Source organism: Ambystoma mexicanum, chromosome 11 (assembly GCF_040938575.1).
Source record: "Ambystoma mexicanum isolate Mex_15411 chromosome 11, UKY_AmexF1_1, whole genome shotgun sequence".
Classification (NCBI taxonomy): Eukaryota; Metazoa; Chordata; class Amphibia; order Caudata; family Ambystomatidae; genus Ambystoma; species Ambystoma mexicanum.
In genome coordinates, this window is record NC_090934.1 from 1,404,613,017 (window position 1) to 1,404,630,382 (window position 17,366).

Consider the following 17,366-nt stretch of genomic DNA (forward strand, 5'->3'; position numbering starts at 1 on the left):
CGAGCCAGATGGGCCATGCACAGTGGACATGCAAATCACCTCCAATATCAATCCTTTGCTCCAGGAAAATGTTTGCCTAAAGGGCAGTGCCATGATATACATAGCAATTTCAACCCACGACAGACAGCTCTAGAAGATTCCGGCAACTGCATTCACGTTTCACCCCTATTAGGGATCTTCAGCGCAGTACAGTCTGCATACTTGTGGTTTGGGCACGGGGACATGTTGACCAATCACCAGCAAAACTATGGCGGGCTTAGAAATCTCGAAAAGAAAACTTTTCACCTGAGATGTGGAAGCAGAATTAGCCATTTCAGACAAGTCACGCGCACCACAGCACCACCCAGTGGTCATCACTGGAAGATCACGTCATGTTCGGAGCCAAGCAGGGGCATTTTCTGGGAGCAAAGATTGACATTTGAGCTCATTTGAAGCCGGAGCTCCATTGCCATCATGGCTCTTAACGCGAGGTGAGCTGCCTGTGATGGCTACCGGGTGCCGCTGTGCTGTGTGCGAGTTGACTCAAATGCCTACTTCGGATGTATACCCACAGACACACCCATTAAACACATACAATTCCAGCAATGCTGTCTTCTTTGTGCTCTGCCTGTAACTAACTCTTATCTTATCGTGTGTGTTGATTTACCTCAATGTTTTATCATTAGGATCACTCCCTTGCTAGTTTCACTAAGTCTCACTGTACTATGTGTAGATAGAAACATGAAATACTTTTCATTCGTTGCTCAATAATGCATCATACCAATGGGAGAAACATCGATTTCAATAGAATGGTGATCATTCGCCCATACCGATTTGATAAGTTACAAGCTTTAACTTATTTATTTATTTCATTTGTTATACGCCCAGACCCGGAGGTATCACGGCGTAATTACAGACAGTGGGTAATACAATCTTAAATGATAAAATAAAAACACAGTAAAGCAGAAGTGAGAATACATACACTATAAATACAAATGATGGTGTAGGTCAAGTCCAGGTCAAGTCAGGGCAGGATGGGGCTGGTGATGCTGTGGTCATCTGATACGTTAAGTGGGGTTTGTTTGTCCTTCGAGAGGGCCAATCGTAGGGCCCGTTTAGCAGCATTTCTAAAACGGTGGCAGACACGTGACAATAAGATGTGTTGCTTTTCTTTTCTTATGACTGCACAACCAATATAAGTACTAACTTCGATTCCTCAAGTGGGTATCGTGTCCTTTTGCCGACACCTGTTTTTCCGACGAGTTTTTTTGCCGTGGGAGTTTTGCTGAAAATTCCCATCTAATTTTTTTTGGGGGTGTGGGAAAGGGTAAATAAAGGGTTGTGGGGGAAGGTAAATAAACATTAAATTAAATTAGGGCGGTTGGGGGAGCAACTCTGCCAAAAATAATTGAAAACATTTTTCGATGAGGTTTTTCGGCAAAACACCCATCGGAAAAAAGGGGGTCGGCGAAATGACATGGAACCCTCAAGTGAGCCTACTTGTGCTGATAGTTCCTAACACTATGCTAATGGTACTCAAACACCAACATCTATCCTTCCTAAATATGGTAGTGCAGGGGTTAATCTGGCCCCAACCTGTAAGAGCACGTGTTGAACTAAACCACATCACAAGAAACCGTTGTTCTACCACACTTGGTTAATTCTGGCCCTATAGGTGTTTACTGTGATGTGGTGCAGTGCCGAATGAGTTTGAGGGTCTGTTTTAGCCTTGTTAACTGTCTGTATGCTTTCTTCATCCTCAGACTGGATACATTCAGATGGGAGACCTCCAAATGCAAATTCAACCAGCAAACAATTCCCAAGAGTCCTTCAGCGGAAGAGAGCACTATATCAGGCGAAGGCGATCCTCCGTTCCCAGCCCAGGCGCCCCGGCTCAAAGTGCCCGCCCGCATTGCCAAGTGGTGTCAGGTACATATCTGCCTCAGCAGCATGGCACTGCACATGTGCACATAACAGCAGTTGGAGGCTCTTTAAGACATTAAGGGCCCGATTCACAGAAGCCTTTTATAATGACGCAATCCCAGTGGAAAACTCTCTGTGAATCAGGGGCACAGCATGCAGAATTGACAAACCAGAGGGGACACAAATGTCATTTATGTATATAGAGTGAACCTTGTGCGCCAAAGTGTATAGGTAATGTGAGGGTATTGATACTGGAATACTCCTGAGTGCTCCTCTGCTCCCTTCTGAGTATTGAATACCCAACCGTGGCAGCTGGTGAACTTTGCAATAGGTGAAGAGGGTTCTCCTCATGAAAATTGTGAAAATATTCAGTTTATATGAGCTTTTAATAACACATCATTTGGATAAAGTCGAATGAAATGTCACAGGATTTACCTGTTGTTCTGGAGGGTCACATGTGAGATTTTCCATTACCTTAGATGTTAGGAGTGCCACAGTACACTACACATCAGTCTTTCTCTATATGACTCATGACACTTTTTCATCAGATAAACACTGAAGGAAAAGAAACCCATATTGGTGCACATCAGCCGGAAGCAGTGCTTGATACAGGGGCTTTACCATCATTAATCATATGGAATATTCTGGATTCTGGTGAATCGCGCTCTGCCTAAGGTTCATAAAGCTTAGTAAAAGTAGGAAATAATATCAACTTTTTCAAAATAGATATTCGTAGAGTTTCAATTTATTCCAGATACTGTCAGCCGACACGTGTTTCGACCTTGGTCGTTCTCAAGGTGCTTCTTCTACTATTTCAGTGGATAGTCCGTGAAGTTTCTCTCGTCGCACAACCAAAACTTTAATGTTTAATGAAATAGAGACAGTGATTCATTAAGATGAACCATACGTCCGGTGCATCTTAGTTGACCGCATTCCACATTGGGCAAAATTCAAATGTCTCAAATGGTGAATTTCCCAGATCAATGATTAGACCATCACTCCGCCTGGTGGCACGTAACTGAATTCTAGGGTTAGATCCCTCTTATACCTACGCTAGTACAAATTACTCCAATTTGTACATTGTGCCAGAAGATCGATTAAATACTATCGCAGGAGATAGCATGCACATCATTGCTTTGGTGCAAGTTGCTCCAATGCAAACAGAATTGATAGAACATAAAATGGAATAAGAATTGTTAAAACCACGAATGCTACTCCTCCAAAACTGTCAGTGCCATTGCTGTGTTCCTCGGTTAAGAATACTGTAATGCTAGTATCCCCAAAGCCCCCTAAAATATGTTCCTGCCGACCTCCCATGCGCCGTTCACCCCACTCCACTTTCCCTACGCACCAAGCTACGTCCAAATCCCTGGTAGAAATGCACCATGCCACCTTGCACCAAATGCATCATGCGAAATTTTAGACTAAAGTAAATATTTATAATGTTTACTTTACTCTAAAATTCAGTTATTATGTAAAACAGATTCCTAGATTATAAACAAATATGTATGTTCTCTCCTTCCGTAATTCATAAGACTATGCCGCTTAGGTATTCCGATAGTTTCCTTTGAGAAAACACTTTGGGTGTTTGTATAAAGTTTACACTTGCACAAAAGAAGGTATAAAAAGAAGTCCTATAAGGCCTGAAACCAAATCTTTTAATCTGAGGTATTAAACATGTCTGCCTTCCATTTGCAAAAAGTATCGAACAAAAGTTACGTACGTTGGGGGAGACAAAGAAATGTAATCACAGACATTGACATTATGCGGGCCCATGGAGCGATGGCATTCGCTACTCAACGCTCATGAGTTTAGTTGGTCAAATCACACAATTGTCACATATTGTCTTTTTTTCATTGCCCTCCAAATAGCCCCATGCCAGGTTCTTTGTTCATGTTGGCCCTAGAACTGTTCCATGCCGCACTATTTTTCCCTCTGAATTGCGCCATGACACCTTGTCAGAGCAACTGAATACTTGAGATGGAGCGAGTTGCCTCGTAGTGTAGACGAAGAAGTCTTCCAAATAATGTACCTGTCTGATTGTTAGAATTCACAACCAGATTGGTCTATTAATGGAAAGGCAGGAGACCGATGACACTGGCGTCGTAGAACTGGACACAAGGTAGGCAGGAGTACACACCACTGGCGTCGTAGAACTGGACACAACGTAGGCTGAAGCTTATTGGTTCATGGTTCGGATTGGACATTTATTTTCCTCCCCCTTAGGCAAGGCCTAGCTCCTCTCCTCTAATTGGTCATGAAGTTTTTAGGCTCTATCTGGGAGTTATGGCTTCACCAATTTGAAATGGTATTTCTAAACAACTTCAGTTATTAACTTAAAAATCTTCAACGTTACATTGTTTTCCAATTCACAGATAAGTATATATTTCTGAATTGCTGTGATCATGCCGGTCGGAATGCACGTTGTCTCATGTTGGCACGTGGTTGCAGGTACAGATGGCAGAGTTTTGTGATTTATTCAAACAGGATAAACACTTGAATCATGAGATTTTACAGACAAGTATCTGGTTTCATTAGCTGCAAGGTACCTGGGGAGTTGTATTATCAGATGGGGCTTATCATAAGCTTTTTTGGGACTATCGGAACCATTTTTGTAAGTGTGATGGTTCCCAGGTTAATGGACAAAATATGATTTTCCATATACACTATGCAATCCTATTAATTGCAGCATTCATTTCACTTCATTTAATAAAACATGAGTTCTTCCCAAGCCACTGATGTAGGCCTGGACATTCACTCGGTCTTTACCCATCTGTTTTCTTATCTTCCTTGAGCAGCGAGGATAGACCCTCCCTGAATCATGTGACATTCTCCTGGAACATGTCAATTGTTATCAGCCCCTGGCCTTCACCACAAAACTGAATTTAATTTGACTCCATCAATTAGCAGCATCATTTTGTATTCAGTGTTGTCATTCACCCCAAGAAAATTGGCTCCCAGGTTCATGCTCTGTTCGCTTCCTGGCTCTGCTGAGGCTTCAGAAGAGTTGACCAAATGTCTGGTACATGTAGGGGGAGGTGAGCAGTTCTTGATTTTTGAATCTCAGGTGGCTAAGGCTTCTTCGGGCATAAACTAATTGAAAGTCCCCTTGTACGAGTAACAATAGGCTCCTGTGGCTTCTGTGTGCAAGTTCTGGAACAGGTTCCATTTAGAACTACTCAGTGAGTAGCTAATAACCTGACTCCAATGAAAGGCCTAAAAGATACATGTTCTCTTGATGGTCTTGTGGTTTCATCCATCCACTCAACACACAGAACCTAAGATTTGACAGAATTATATAGGGGGTGCATCCATGCATCCTAAGTTACAGACCACACTATACACCTTGAACATCAGCTCGGTTTACATTATGTTTGAAAAGGGTACAAACCATTTATTATTTCAACATATCATTAAAAACACCAAGTCATAAAGAACACAAATTGACATCAGATCTTGGATATATACTGTAATTAGCAGAATTACCAGAATTGTACATATTGTCATAGTGTCTCTTTCACTGCCCTGTGCCACTCTAACTGGTACTGCTACTAGAAATACGAACAATCGATTTAAATGTAGTTATTGTCTATGGTAGATTAAAGCATGAATGGAAAAGTGTGGGCAGCATTCCAGCTGTCCCGTATCTTTGATGGCACCTAAGACGCCACCTTTCGAAACTATTTCAAGAAATACAAATATTTACCCAAGATGCTAAAGAGAGGTGTAGGTATAATGTGAAATCATTTTTAAATAACATTTTTGCGACTCTTTGTATATACACAGATCTTTATTTAAGTTTATTTATTTTGAAATCTCCATCCTCCATTACTCCCAATGTTAGCACAAAAAGTGTTGTTTTCCGTCCATACCCCAACTACACATACCCACCTTCCATCCCCACCCTCACTGACCACCACCCGTGCTTGTTCCATTGCATGAAAACAGTTTGTTTAACTCCAAGCCTACTCTTTATTTCCCTTATCTCCCAATAATGGCATTGATTAGAAACAGTCTGAACATCAATATTAAATATTATAGGAACAAATTGACCAAAAAGGAAATTGTTCATTGGAGGGCAATGGAAGGAGGAGGGAGGGAAGGAAGCCACCTTTAGCTGGCACTGAGATATTGGAACATGGCAAATGACATCCGCAGGCACTCATACTCACTCAGCTGGTCCTAAGAGTGTCATCTCCAAAAGGTACTTATACCCCTAACTCCTTTCCTGCAGCAGAAACCCTGTGCCACAGTTTTCAGCTATAGTGAATGCTGGCTTCACTTTGGAGTACCCCAAAACAGAGTTTCCTTAGTTGGCATGACTTGCTACTGATGTCTGATACTTCTGTTGAGTGCACTGCCATTTTTTTGTGTGTGCTTATTCTGCCACAGACCCGGGATTCAAACCTGTGTTGCTCTGTGTCGTCTGAGCGTGTTCCCACTGAGCTATACAACCCGTGTTATAATCTTTTTTTCACATGAGTGCTTTGGCAAAGTCTGCTAAGGGTCAGATAGCAGTAATAAGCCTTCTGTCTCTTATTCCATTTTCAGTCTTTGTTTCAATAGCTGCTTAGTTCTCGTTTAGACACTTGCAGCCCTCATTCTGTTGAATTGCCCAGGGAACCATGAAGTCTGTCCTTCACTTGGAGACTCTGTAGAATATCGTCCCATTTTGCGAACCAACTACACTAGTTGCTACTGGAAGCGAACATTCATGCCAGGCCTGCTAGCCTCCTCTAGGCAAGGCGCTATCTTTCATCCAATTAGAAGAGATCATTTGCAGCCGCTCCAGTTTTCTGTTCCAGTGGACTCCCAATGGCCATGATCATATTTTGGACTCCTTGTCCTCAGGGGTGTTGCTAGGTCTGGAAAAAATCCGGGGCTACGCTAATGTTGGGAGCCGGGGCTAGCCAACCTTTTGGTTGTAGCTCCTGAGCTTCTATCCAGGGCTACAACCAAAAGACCCGGGGCTATAGCCCCCTTAGCCCCCTGACCTCCAGCAACGCATCTGCTTGTTCTTTAGAAAGCAACTTAAAACTTGCCAGGGCATTGCCTGAGCGAGTCCCGAGGCTGATGATGGGCAGGGGTCTCTGAGCATTCCTTTAGTTGAAGAAAGCCGACTTGCCACCACAGGGCGACGTTGCAATGCCATTCCACCTGGCACACATGCCAGCCAACCTTCATTAATCTGAAAACAACAGGGTTGGGACTTTAAAGCAGACACCGCCCAATTCTAAATACCCCGAGCAAGCCGAGGCTTGTAATGGGTTTACTGTGCTAATGGTAATTACAAGTTTGAACGCAAGAAATTTAGAAATCTATGAAAATTAATCCAATGTGACAGACCAAAGGTACCGCCCTGACAAGAGTTGCAGAACAGCGCCGTTTCTCCATATTTCTCACGGGATTAAGACCCTTGTTTAGTTACCCTGCTAACTTAAGTCACATCAGCTGCGGGGCACTAAATCTTTTTTCACAAAGGGAAAACAAAGCGCTGATGTTTTCGCAGCCCCTCGGCCCTCTTGTTCATAACTTAATCCTACAGGCTTCAATGGTATCCTTCCTGGCTGTACTTTGATTTCAGGACTCCAGCCGTTTCCATTTCTTGCATTATAGCTCATAATGATGTGAGACGAGTAATGGCGGAACCCCCGTCTCTTGTTAAACCTCACAGGTGCTTAGAACAACAATTTTTAGTAACAACGTCCTCATCTGACAAAGAAAGAATGAAGGTGACGGACGAGACCCGAAGGGAAATGGAGGAGGCACCCCGATAACCGGGGCAGGGGCCTTCCTCCTTTCCGCCCTCTCGTCCCCTCCCCCCTCAAGGGGGGCAGGGGAGACGGCGGCAAGAGGGGAAAAAGAGTGCGAAAGCGCTGCCAAAGCCCGCAAAGGGCAACAAAGGAAAGGGGAGGAGCTTGGGCTACATAAGTGGCGGGTCCCGGCACGGGAGCACGTGCAGCTCTTCCAGCAGCCGGGCACCTGCCAACCAAGAGAGGATTTTGTTTCCCACCCGCCCACCCTACAGCTGTGGCAGAGCCTGGACGTCGTCGTCGCAGGATGATCAGGCAGTGTTGTGGCGACCAATGATAAGAGAAAGACTCTGAATGAGCCATTGCTAAGCCAGAAGGGGCTTCGCCCATTCTGGACAGCGCCTCCTGGGAGCCTAAACGCGGGGGTGTCTGGCGGTAGCAATTGGGGCTCAGCTTCCCCCAACAAACAGCGCTCCCCCAGTCCGCAAATACCTGCAGGGGCAGGCGGTTCTCAGACTCGAAGGTCTTGGGGGAGTTGGGCTTGCAATGGACATGGATAAAAAGGGGGAAGCAGGACGAGGAGCATTCGCTACATCTTTTGAACTTTTCAATATCTGTTTGCTGTGGTTATATATATGTGAAAATAAATCTGTGGCCTTGTTATGCCAAACCAAAGGAAAATGTCTCATTCAGCACCTTATTGGAAGGGAAAGAAAAGGGGCTGGCAAGAATGAGTAATGGGCGATACATATGGCATAGCTAATGGACAAATGCCCAGGTAATGAAATCTTGACTCTTCATTCCCTCCATTTCACAACTCTTGATGAAAAGGGCATGCCAGATTGAAAAGGAAGAAAGGACAAAAGAAGCGGCGACCAACAAGATCTCTGCCCTCTAGCACTCAGACATGGTTTCTTGTGACAGGTTCAACTTCTTAACGGGCTTTTTTCGTTTTGACTTTTGACAGCTGTCAATCTAATGCTGTAAAACGTGACCAAGTATTTCTGCTAATGCATTAGCAAAGCCAAAGATGAAAACATTCACATTTCTAACCCCCCACATAGAAATACTTCCTGGACTTTTCAGCCAGCTCCCAGCCGGAAGCATTGTACAGTTTTGTCACTCCCAGTTTGATTGACAGGGAGGTCAGTGATGTGTGAGCCAGTGCTCGCTGGAATGCACCGAGCATTCCAATCCCAGACTGCTAATATTGCAAGACAGCCTTCCAGCCTAAGCTGAAATGGGGCCTCACAGCACTACTGTATAATACAACTCGAAGTTCAAAACATGGCTTCAGGCAGCCACAAGATATATCTTTTTGTGCGATATCACTCGATTTGCTTACAAAATTTTGCAATCTTTAGTGGCCTGATACATCTTTGCTGCTCGCGAAGGACCTTCCCTGTTTCTTTTGATTTCATCTCATGGCTTCTGGTGGCATTTGCAGAAGAATCAGGCAGGATGCAGGAGAATCGGAGTCACTCGTGCAGGCCCAATTTTGATCCAGAAAGAATGTCTAAGGACCTTCTTGTAAAGTCACGCTCTCAGAGTTTAATTCACTGCAACATATCATTGTGGATGGACTAGACTCCAGAATACCTGGGTGAACCTACCATTAATTGGTCAAATTTCCTGCTTGGGGTGCACTCCGCAAAACAATTCTCCCTTCAAACACTGTGATGCGGCCAGCCTCATTACCACCTAGCAGGTCCGGAAACAAGGGTGCATGTAAGCTTAACAGCACCGTTTCTGACCCGGCATATTACAGGTTTGCCTGTTGAAGCCGCTGTGCCCGACAGGTCCGACCCTGCCGGGCACAGCACCACGGTAGGCAGACCGGTCACGGAATCACCAGCACCGTTGCTTCCGTGTTTCCACTCCCATAGAGCCCTATGGACTCTGTGGGAATGGTGACTTACATTGTACCGGAGCCTTATTTCTGGCCTGCCGGGGTTGTAATCTCCCAGTGGCACCGGGAAGTCAGGCGCCGGTAAATATTTACGGGTCCGGTGGCAACCCTCCGGTAGCACCGGCAGGGTTACAGTAGCACCACCAAAACCACTCAAATAAATAATACACAGGAACGCATTCAGTTTGTGAAAACGTGGCATAGGGTGCTGTAAAAGCAACAACGCGTATCATAGCATTATGGTAAAAATCAAAGCATAGTAACAACATGACAAATGGGTGCCAGACTGTCACTGCATACAGGAAGACCAACCTCGGTCCCCTCTCTTCCCTTGTTTGCTGTACGCCCACCTGCGCCTTTCACACAGTCTAATGAAACCAGCCTGTAGGACGCTCAGATTATAGTTTCTCACTATAAAGAGCTATGTATTACTATACTTAAAGAGCCTACTCCCAAGTAAGGCACCAACCACCCAGTCTCACCATGAACTAAAATAAAGTCTAGCATGGCATGGACCAAACTCTTAATAGCGTTTTTGATATCAAGGTGCCAGGCAGTTTCAGCCATTGTATTACCAGGAACACCCAGTTTTATGCACCGTCGATTCTTCACTCTTCCGGCGTACTGCGTATGGAAATGACCCACCAAACGTACAGGATTGACCACGTACAATCTCGAGCCTCTTGTGCATCCAACATTACATTGGGCCTCATTACAACTCTGGCGGTAGTCGTGCCGGTAAAAACGGCACAGCTGCCGCCGGAGTTGCATTTTTTCCAGCACCCGCGAATGGGCAAGAACCGGGTCATGCCGAGCTCGGTGGACCTGGTAATTGCCCATTTGCGGTTGCCGGAATCAAGGGCGTCCCGATCCCCATTCCGCCCCATAGAGCTGAATGGGGATGGGGACATCGGATGCACCGGCACATTCAGAGTTGTGCCGGTGCATCTGACGTGCTCTGCTCGTGGGTGTCTTTATACCCACCACAAAAAACCTGGCGGGTGAAACGGCACCACGAGCAGAGCACGTAGTATGGCGGTCCGGGAACTACGGTACCGGCATGCTTACCGGTACCGTCGTTGCCACACCGCCATGGTTGTAATGAGGCCCATTGTGTACTAATTTACAATCATCCAAATCTGCCTTGAAAACACAACCCAAATATAAGAACACTTTAAGACGGATGGACCTTCTCCTTCATGCAGAAATATGCTCCACCTAACAGGACTGGCACGCACACATGCTATCACAAACCCTTCTTCCCCCACTGCACCCCCCCTTTGTCCCTTACTCCATATGTTTGCAACCTTTGTATCCACGTTCCCACCCTCTTATTTTTTCCCCATGCTAATGTCCTTTCGTCTAGCAGACTGTGTCTGGATACCGTTGAGGGTGCAGTGTGCCACTCCAGGGACAAGCCTAGGCACTCCAAAAGTACTATGATGGTGACTTGGTAACATAATATAACGTGTTTCCATAGAAGGCAAGGGGCACTTGGATGGTAGCTTGTTTTGTTCAGTTACCTGCTGCAGGCATCTGCCAGACCCCCTACGAACTCTAGGCATCTACTTCAAAATGTTGTTTTAAGATAAAGTACTTTTGTGACACCATCTGTATATTTTGCTGCAATTGTGCCAACTAAATGTCCAGAACCCCATCGCTGACGCCATTCATCGAAGGCAAGCTCTTGCAGCGGGAGTTCCAGCATTGAATGTATGCTTGTGTCTTGGTACGCTGGCGCTGCGGGCGTTGCATGGCAGAGAGTGAAACTGATTTGCCCATCAGACAAATTCAAATGTTTGGTAAATGCCAAAGGTAGAGTTTACAACTTTCTTGAGACTTTTCAGACATATTGTGGCACATTTAAAAATGTCAAATTTAGCTTTCTTTTTTGCAAGCGCAAAATCACTAAAAGTTGGATGGCCTGATCTGTGCACCTGCAGAGGGTTGCGCTGGGGTCGATTCACTGGATTGACGTGTTCTTGATGAAATCTCTACCCCTCAAAGCCTGCCTACCAATCTATTTTTGGTCATTATTTCATGACAGAAAAAGTTTCATTCCATTAGCCATGTTAGGCCATGTTAACTGCCTGGCTTGTTCTGCCTGTTGCTTCTTTCCCGAATGTTCCACTTTCTGCTCTGGTTTGGTTTTCCACTGGATCCTCATCATAGCGCCCTTTATTTCTGCATCTTTTTCTCTTTCCTCTGTACGCTTTCTTCTACTTTCCAGGACCACCTTTCACACCTCCGCCAACTCCTGTGCCTTTATTTGGTACCTTTTTTATTTTACTTTTTGTGGCAGTCTTCTTGGCTTTTTTGCTGAAATGGGGGGATGCCACCCTACACACCCCCAGGGAGCAGCTCCCCTCATAGGGATAAGGACTCCTGTTCCTTGAAGGAACTTCCTAACCACTTTTCTCTTGGGACCAAGTCCTTATCAGAGATCCCTGATAACGCTACTGTCTGTTCTGAAAATGCCTCTTCCACCGTTGATCCACAAATTAATATGATTGAGATGAAGAAGAGCCAAATAAATCAGCAGGGTAATAACAGCAGTTTCCTTACCATAGTACTGAGAAGAGTTAACCCTAGTGAGGCATAAAGACGATCTCAACAAAAGTAAACAAAGACTTTGACTTTACGCTGGGGAGGACCAAGCTACAGGGAATTAAGAGCAAGAAAGGACAGGGACATAGAGAGAGAAGCCGACGTGAAGCCGCCCAGCCCAGGAAGTTCAAACCTGGGAACATGAAGCTGCAAGAACGCTGATCCCCAGTGGTGGAGACATCCACAAACTGTTGGTGGAGCGCTCTGGAGAAAGCCAAGCTCCTGACCAGTAGAAGAGTGGCAAAGAAGCTGGCAGTGGCGTGACCTCGGGATGGTGACCGTGTGGTCCTGCAACTGCTCGGAGCTATGTGCCCCAAGTCTCTGCGAAGTTGCAAGGATGGAGTGGGGAGCAGAGTGAAGAAAGCAAGAAGTGCTGAAGCAATGCGAGTCAGCCCCTCACCCCAGGAAGAACCGGCAATGGTCTCCCGACATGCAACAAGTAACGGGAGCAGCTGGTGACCCGGTAGAGACATGGGGCAGCAGGAAGCTCAATAATCAAGAGATCCTCTGGAGTAATCTCCCTTGTCACAGTATTGACACCCAGAGAATCAAGAGTCAGGATAACCCTGGGAGTAATTTCCCTTGTCACAGTAGTGATATCTAGAGAATCAAGAGTCAAGAAAGCCTCTGGAGTGATCTCCCTCATCACACCAGTGATACCCAGAAAACCAAGAGTCAAGAAAGCCTCTGGAGTGATCTCCCTTGTCACACCAGTGTTATGCAGAAAACCAAGAGTCAAGAAAGCATCTGGAGTGATCTCCCTCGTCACACCAGTGATACCCAGAGAACCAAGAGTCAAGAAAGCATCTGGAGTGATTTCCCACGTCACAGCAGTGATACCCAGAAAATTTAGAGTCATGGGAGCCTCAGGGGTACTCTCCCTCGTGCCAGTAGTTAGATCTAAGAGTCAACAGTGCATTGGGTGGAATCTCCTTCGTCACAGTGGTAATCCAAGTAAGAGTCAAGAGGATACTAGACAGAAGGTGCTGTCTGGAAGTAATCTTCATAACCTCATAATAAAAGGAAGAATTGCTGGAACAGTAAAGCAACCTTTCAAGACCCCCTGGGAAGATACTTTTGAGCACTATCGCAAAGGACTATCCTAAAACAGCCCTCGAAGCTGTGCATGGTGGGTCAGGAGAATGGAGTAATTCTCCTGACCATACTCTATTTGTGGAATCAGAAATTAAAGCAAAGGTTGATTGGAAAAGAGAAAAATACTGAGCCTGTTTACCAGGAGAAGGGAGTCATTCTCCTGGTAGTATTTTTATTTGGATGCTGAACCCTTTTGTAGATTAGTGGTAGGGCGAGAGTAGGCTTTTGGACAAACGACAGACACTTTTAATTTGAACAAACATCTTGACGACGAGCCCCCGAGTTGATATTTGTTTATGTAGGGATAACCGTTTAGAGATAAGGAGAGATGGGTTCTTTTCTTTATTTCTTAAATAAAACGTTGTTGAGACATGCTACCCCTTTGTCCGACTCCTTACTCCACACGTAACCACCATGTGTGATTGAGAATCATACACCTTTGGGGCACTGTTTAGAACTTGCCTTTAAGCAGATAACCACCACATTTGATTGGGTAGATGGAGCAATATTATGAGGATCCTTGATCGTCTTCGGTTTGGTCAACACATTGACTACCATTAAAACATGCAGTTGGCTATTGGTTTCGTTCTGTTTTGGAACTACGGGTGAGACAGCTGGCTATTTCAAGTAAACCCGTAGAGGTTCTCGTCCCCTTGCTTTTTGGTTTTTATATAAACGATCTTGAAGAAGCATTTAATAAATTAATCTATTGTAACGCACTAATATGCCAGAGGCCAGTTCCTAAGTGCAGGACCAGGATTCGAACCTGCGATGGCTACCATTATCATTTAAACATGCAGTTGTCTATTGGTTCCAGTCTGTTTTAGAAATGAGGGTGAAACAACTGGTTATTGCAAGGTAACCCCTAGAATAATGTACAGTTTGTTCTCACCCCGTTGCTTTTTATATAAATGATTTTGAAGAAGGATTAATTAATCTTTTGTAATGCACAAATTACCGGAGACCAGTCACTAAAAGCAAGCCGGGATTCGAACCCATGTTGCTCTGCGTTGTCTTGTTTCCAAGACAAACGTGTTGCCCCTGAGCTACCCTCCTGGCTTTATTAGCAGATTCTGATCATCTTCCCTTTCTTCTTCACATGGATTATGCCAGTCTAAAGCACAATCTCCTGTAGTGCTTGACAAAGAAGATACCGGAGAAGGTCAATTCAGAATTCAAATGAAAGGCCAAAACATACAGCAGCTACCAGATATTGATTGCATGGGTCCCCGGTTTTCTGCGGACAGGATTTGGAGAAGGTGTAAGGTAAAAAACACGATGAAGATGATTATGAAGATTCTCTTTGTGCAGTTCCCACCCGGTTTAGTACTTGTGAAGGGGAACAGAAGACCAGCCAGGTGGTGTTGTCATGCTCTGCGATGAGACAGCGAGTCCGTCAATACCCCCATGCACGTGCTACTTTTTTTAAACCTTTTCCAGCTGAGAGAAAAATATTTTTAAACCTGAGCAGTAGCATTTTTAGAATTCTGAAAAGAAAGCATATCAAATCAAAACTATTAATGTTAAAAAAAAACTATTTAAAAAAAAAAAAACTAGTTTTTGTTTGACTTTATCTGACTTTGTTAATAACGGGAAAGTGGGAATAAGCTACCTTAAGTTGTAGTAGTCTTTTTGAAATTATTTTTACTCATGGAATTCAAATTGACTGTTTTCTTAATGAGAACAGTATTTTTATGTTTACTTAAAACTGCCACATGTAAAGTGTTAGTAAAACAATTCATTACATTATGTGCAAAGCCTTTAAGAACCAATTTCGAAATTACGCAGAATTGATTGATTGAAGTTAATGCATGCGGCCACAGGTAGAGAGGAAGGCTCTTGTCTTACAGACATGATTGTTGTTCCTTTTTTTGCATTTCAAGATTGTTTATTAAAGCTAAGGTTTTACAAAACACTTTCAGAGATTAAAATACAACAATAGATTTCAAATCAAGCTGCACATCACATTTTAACAAGGCACACATGATGTTGCGAAGCCGAATGGACTCTACAAAAGGTACAAGACCTGAAGTGTAGTTACAAGGTTTTTTTTTTTTTAGGGAATTTGTACAAGTATGGAGGATTGGAAAAATGGCTTACTGAATGCTCACAAGCGTCTGCTATATGCGATGGCCTTTTGCATATGCAGTGTACCGTCACGTGGCAGGATTCTTGGTAGATTTTCCAGTTCGTCCTGGCTCCCGCACAGCCTCTGCGTTTAAGTGTCCTCACACTTTTTACTTTCTCTTCATGCTTCCTTATCCCCTTTGGTGATTTTTGTTGGGTGGTAAGACTGTCTTCCTTGGCTACCACCCTGAAATTGAACTTTGAGTTTCATCTGTGCTAGTGGTCAAAACCGGGCCAGAATTCCATCTATACCCCCAGCTTGAACAATATTGGAGGCCACAATGCTCGACACCTCCCCACCCTGAGGGCTGACTTTTCACCCCATCAGCCCGCTCTCATTTCACGCCTCAACATACCTCTTCTATTCAATCTATTCTTGATCATGGCTCTCTGGAGTCTATCTTTGTCTATCTTTCCCTATGTATCTCTCTTTCTTCACTTCCTCTGATTTTCCCCATCCCTCCTTCATCTGATGATCCTACTGTTGTCCTTTCTACTGTCCTTACCCTCCACTTTCCTTTCACTGATGGTCCTCCTTCCCTCCTTTTCACTCCTTCCACATCCCCTTTTAGATTCTATCTGGGGAGGCTAATTGGGGATTACATTCAAGAACAATATTCACAATTAATACCCAGCGAGGGACAATGAGCTTGTTACAAGCGAGGTCATTGGCCCTCGCTGTGTCATCACCAGCCCAACAAAGCCTGTCAGGCCGGTCCCAGTCTCATCATGGCCGCGTCCTGGCCGCCTCTTGGCCGTCCAGGCCTTCTCCCCGTTCCATAGTGGCCATTTTTTTTGGTTTACTTTCTTCTTTTGTTTCAATGGCCGCCATGGAAATGGAGATGGGACTATGTGGAGTCCCTTCTGCATCTTCCATGCCGGCCATCTTTTTGTTTATTTTTTTCTTCATTTTTCAAAGATTGCCATGGATAGGCAGAAGGGTCTACGTATAGTAGTTCCTTTGATGTCAGACTTGTGCATTGGCTGGCTGGGATTGAAACTACAAATTTCTCATGCGTGATTAATTCTCTTTAGCCTCATGCCACAGCGTTGTTGATCAAAGTATTAATTTGATAGCCCTCATTGTTGAATATGTAACCCGCTAACAGCTCAATTCATTCATTCATGTTCATTTATTTTGTCATTTGTTTTAGTGCCTTTCACCTTAAATATGGTCCCAACATGCTTTTGGTTGTACACCCTCAGAGGGACCAGAGTCCAAAAATATGGGAGAATTTGGGAGGTGCTATTATAAGTGTATGCATTTCAGCCATTAAACCTATGCGAGGGTGGCCAAGGCCCTGCTCGTCACCCATGTCTAAATGGAGTGGGCAGATCAAATAGCTGCCATGCATTCTTCTGCTCGCTGCATCTCCGGTGTGAACCCTGTGGGCCACTCCTGGACTACATCATGTGCCCACCGGGTATTACAGTGACCCGGGAGGTTTATCTCGCTTGTACTGCAAGCCTGAGTATCTTTCCTAGTGTTTCTGCTAATTCGACTTCCCATGTGTAGGCTACTGGCCTGAAACATCGTTCACATCTTTCAGGGTATTTCACCTTGTAAGGAGGTTTGAAAAGTGCTATCAGACATTTACTGATGTCCCTTAAAAGGACAGGGCTGCAAGTTGCTCACGTGTAGTGAGTATCGTGGTTGAAGACCCTCCCCATGTGGAAGAAATTTCATAGAGCAGGTTATTTGACCTATGTTCGTTCTCAGTAGAGGGGCTCCCACACTCCTTTTTAATTTTGTAATGCTTGGGATTTAACCCTAAGTAACCCAGGGTATTCCAGGCGTGGACTCCTTGCTCACTGTGCCTTAGAGAGGCTCAGCTTCACCTCATTGAGGAAGCCCAACAAGGCCGAAACACGTGTCTGGGGTTGCTGATGGTGCTCTTGTTCAGAGGAGAATTGCCTAGCATTTCGGTGCTGGACGGCCCAAGGGCAGGACAAAGACTGATATGCAAATTAAT

The 17,366-nt window shown here is 44.6% G+C and overlaps 1 protein-coding gene across 3 annotated transcripts in view; it reads left to right on the forward strand.

The window, feature by feature from the left end:
- Window positions 1-17,366, forward strand: part of ADAMTS17 (ADAM metallopeptidase with thrombospondin type 1 motif 17) — a 1,111,828-nt gene that overhangs the window by 85,283 nt on the left and 1,009,179 nt on the right. For all 3 annotated transcript variants that reach the window (XM_069625034.1, XM_069625036.1, XM_069625035.1), the window contains exon 3: window positions 1,743-1,908. In XM_069625034.1, coding sequence (XP_069481135.1) covers window positions 1,743-1,908 — 166 coding nt within the window. The remainder of the gene's footprint in view (window positions 1-1,742; window positions 1,909-17,366) is intronic.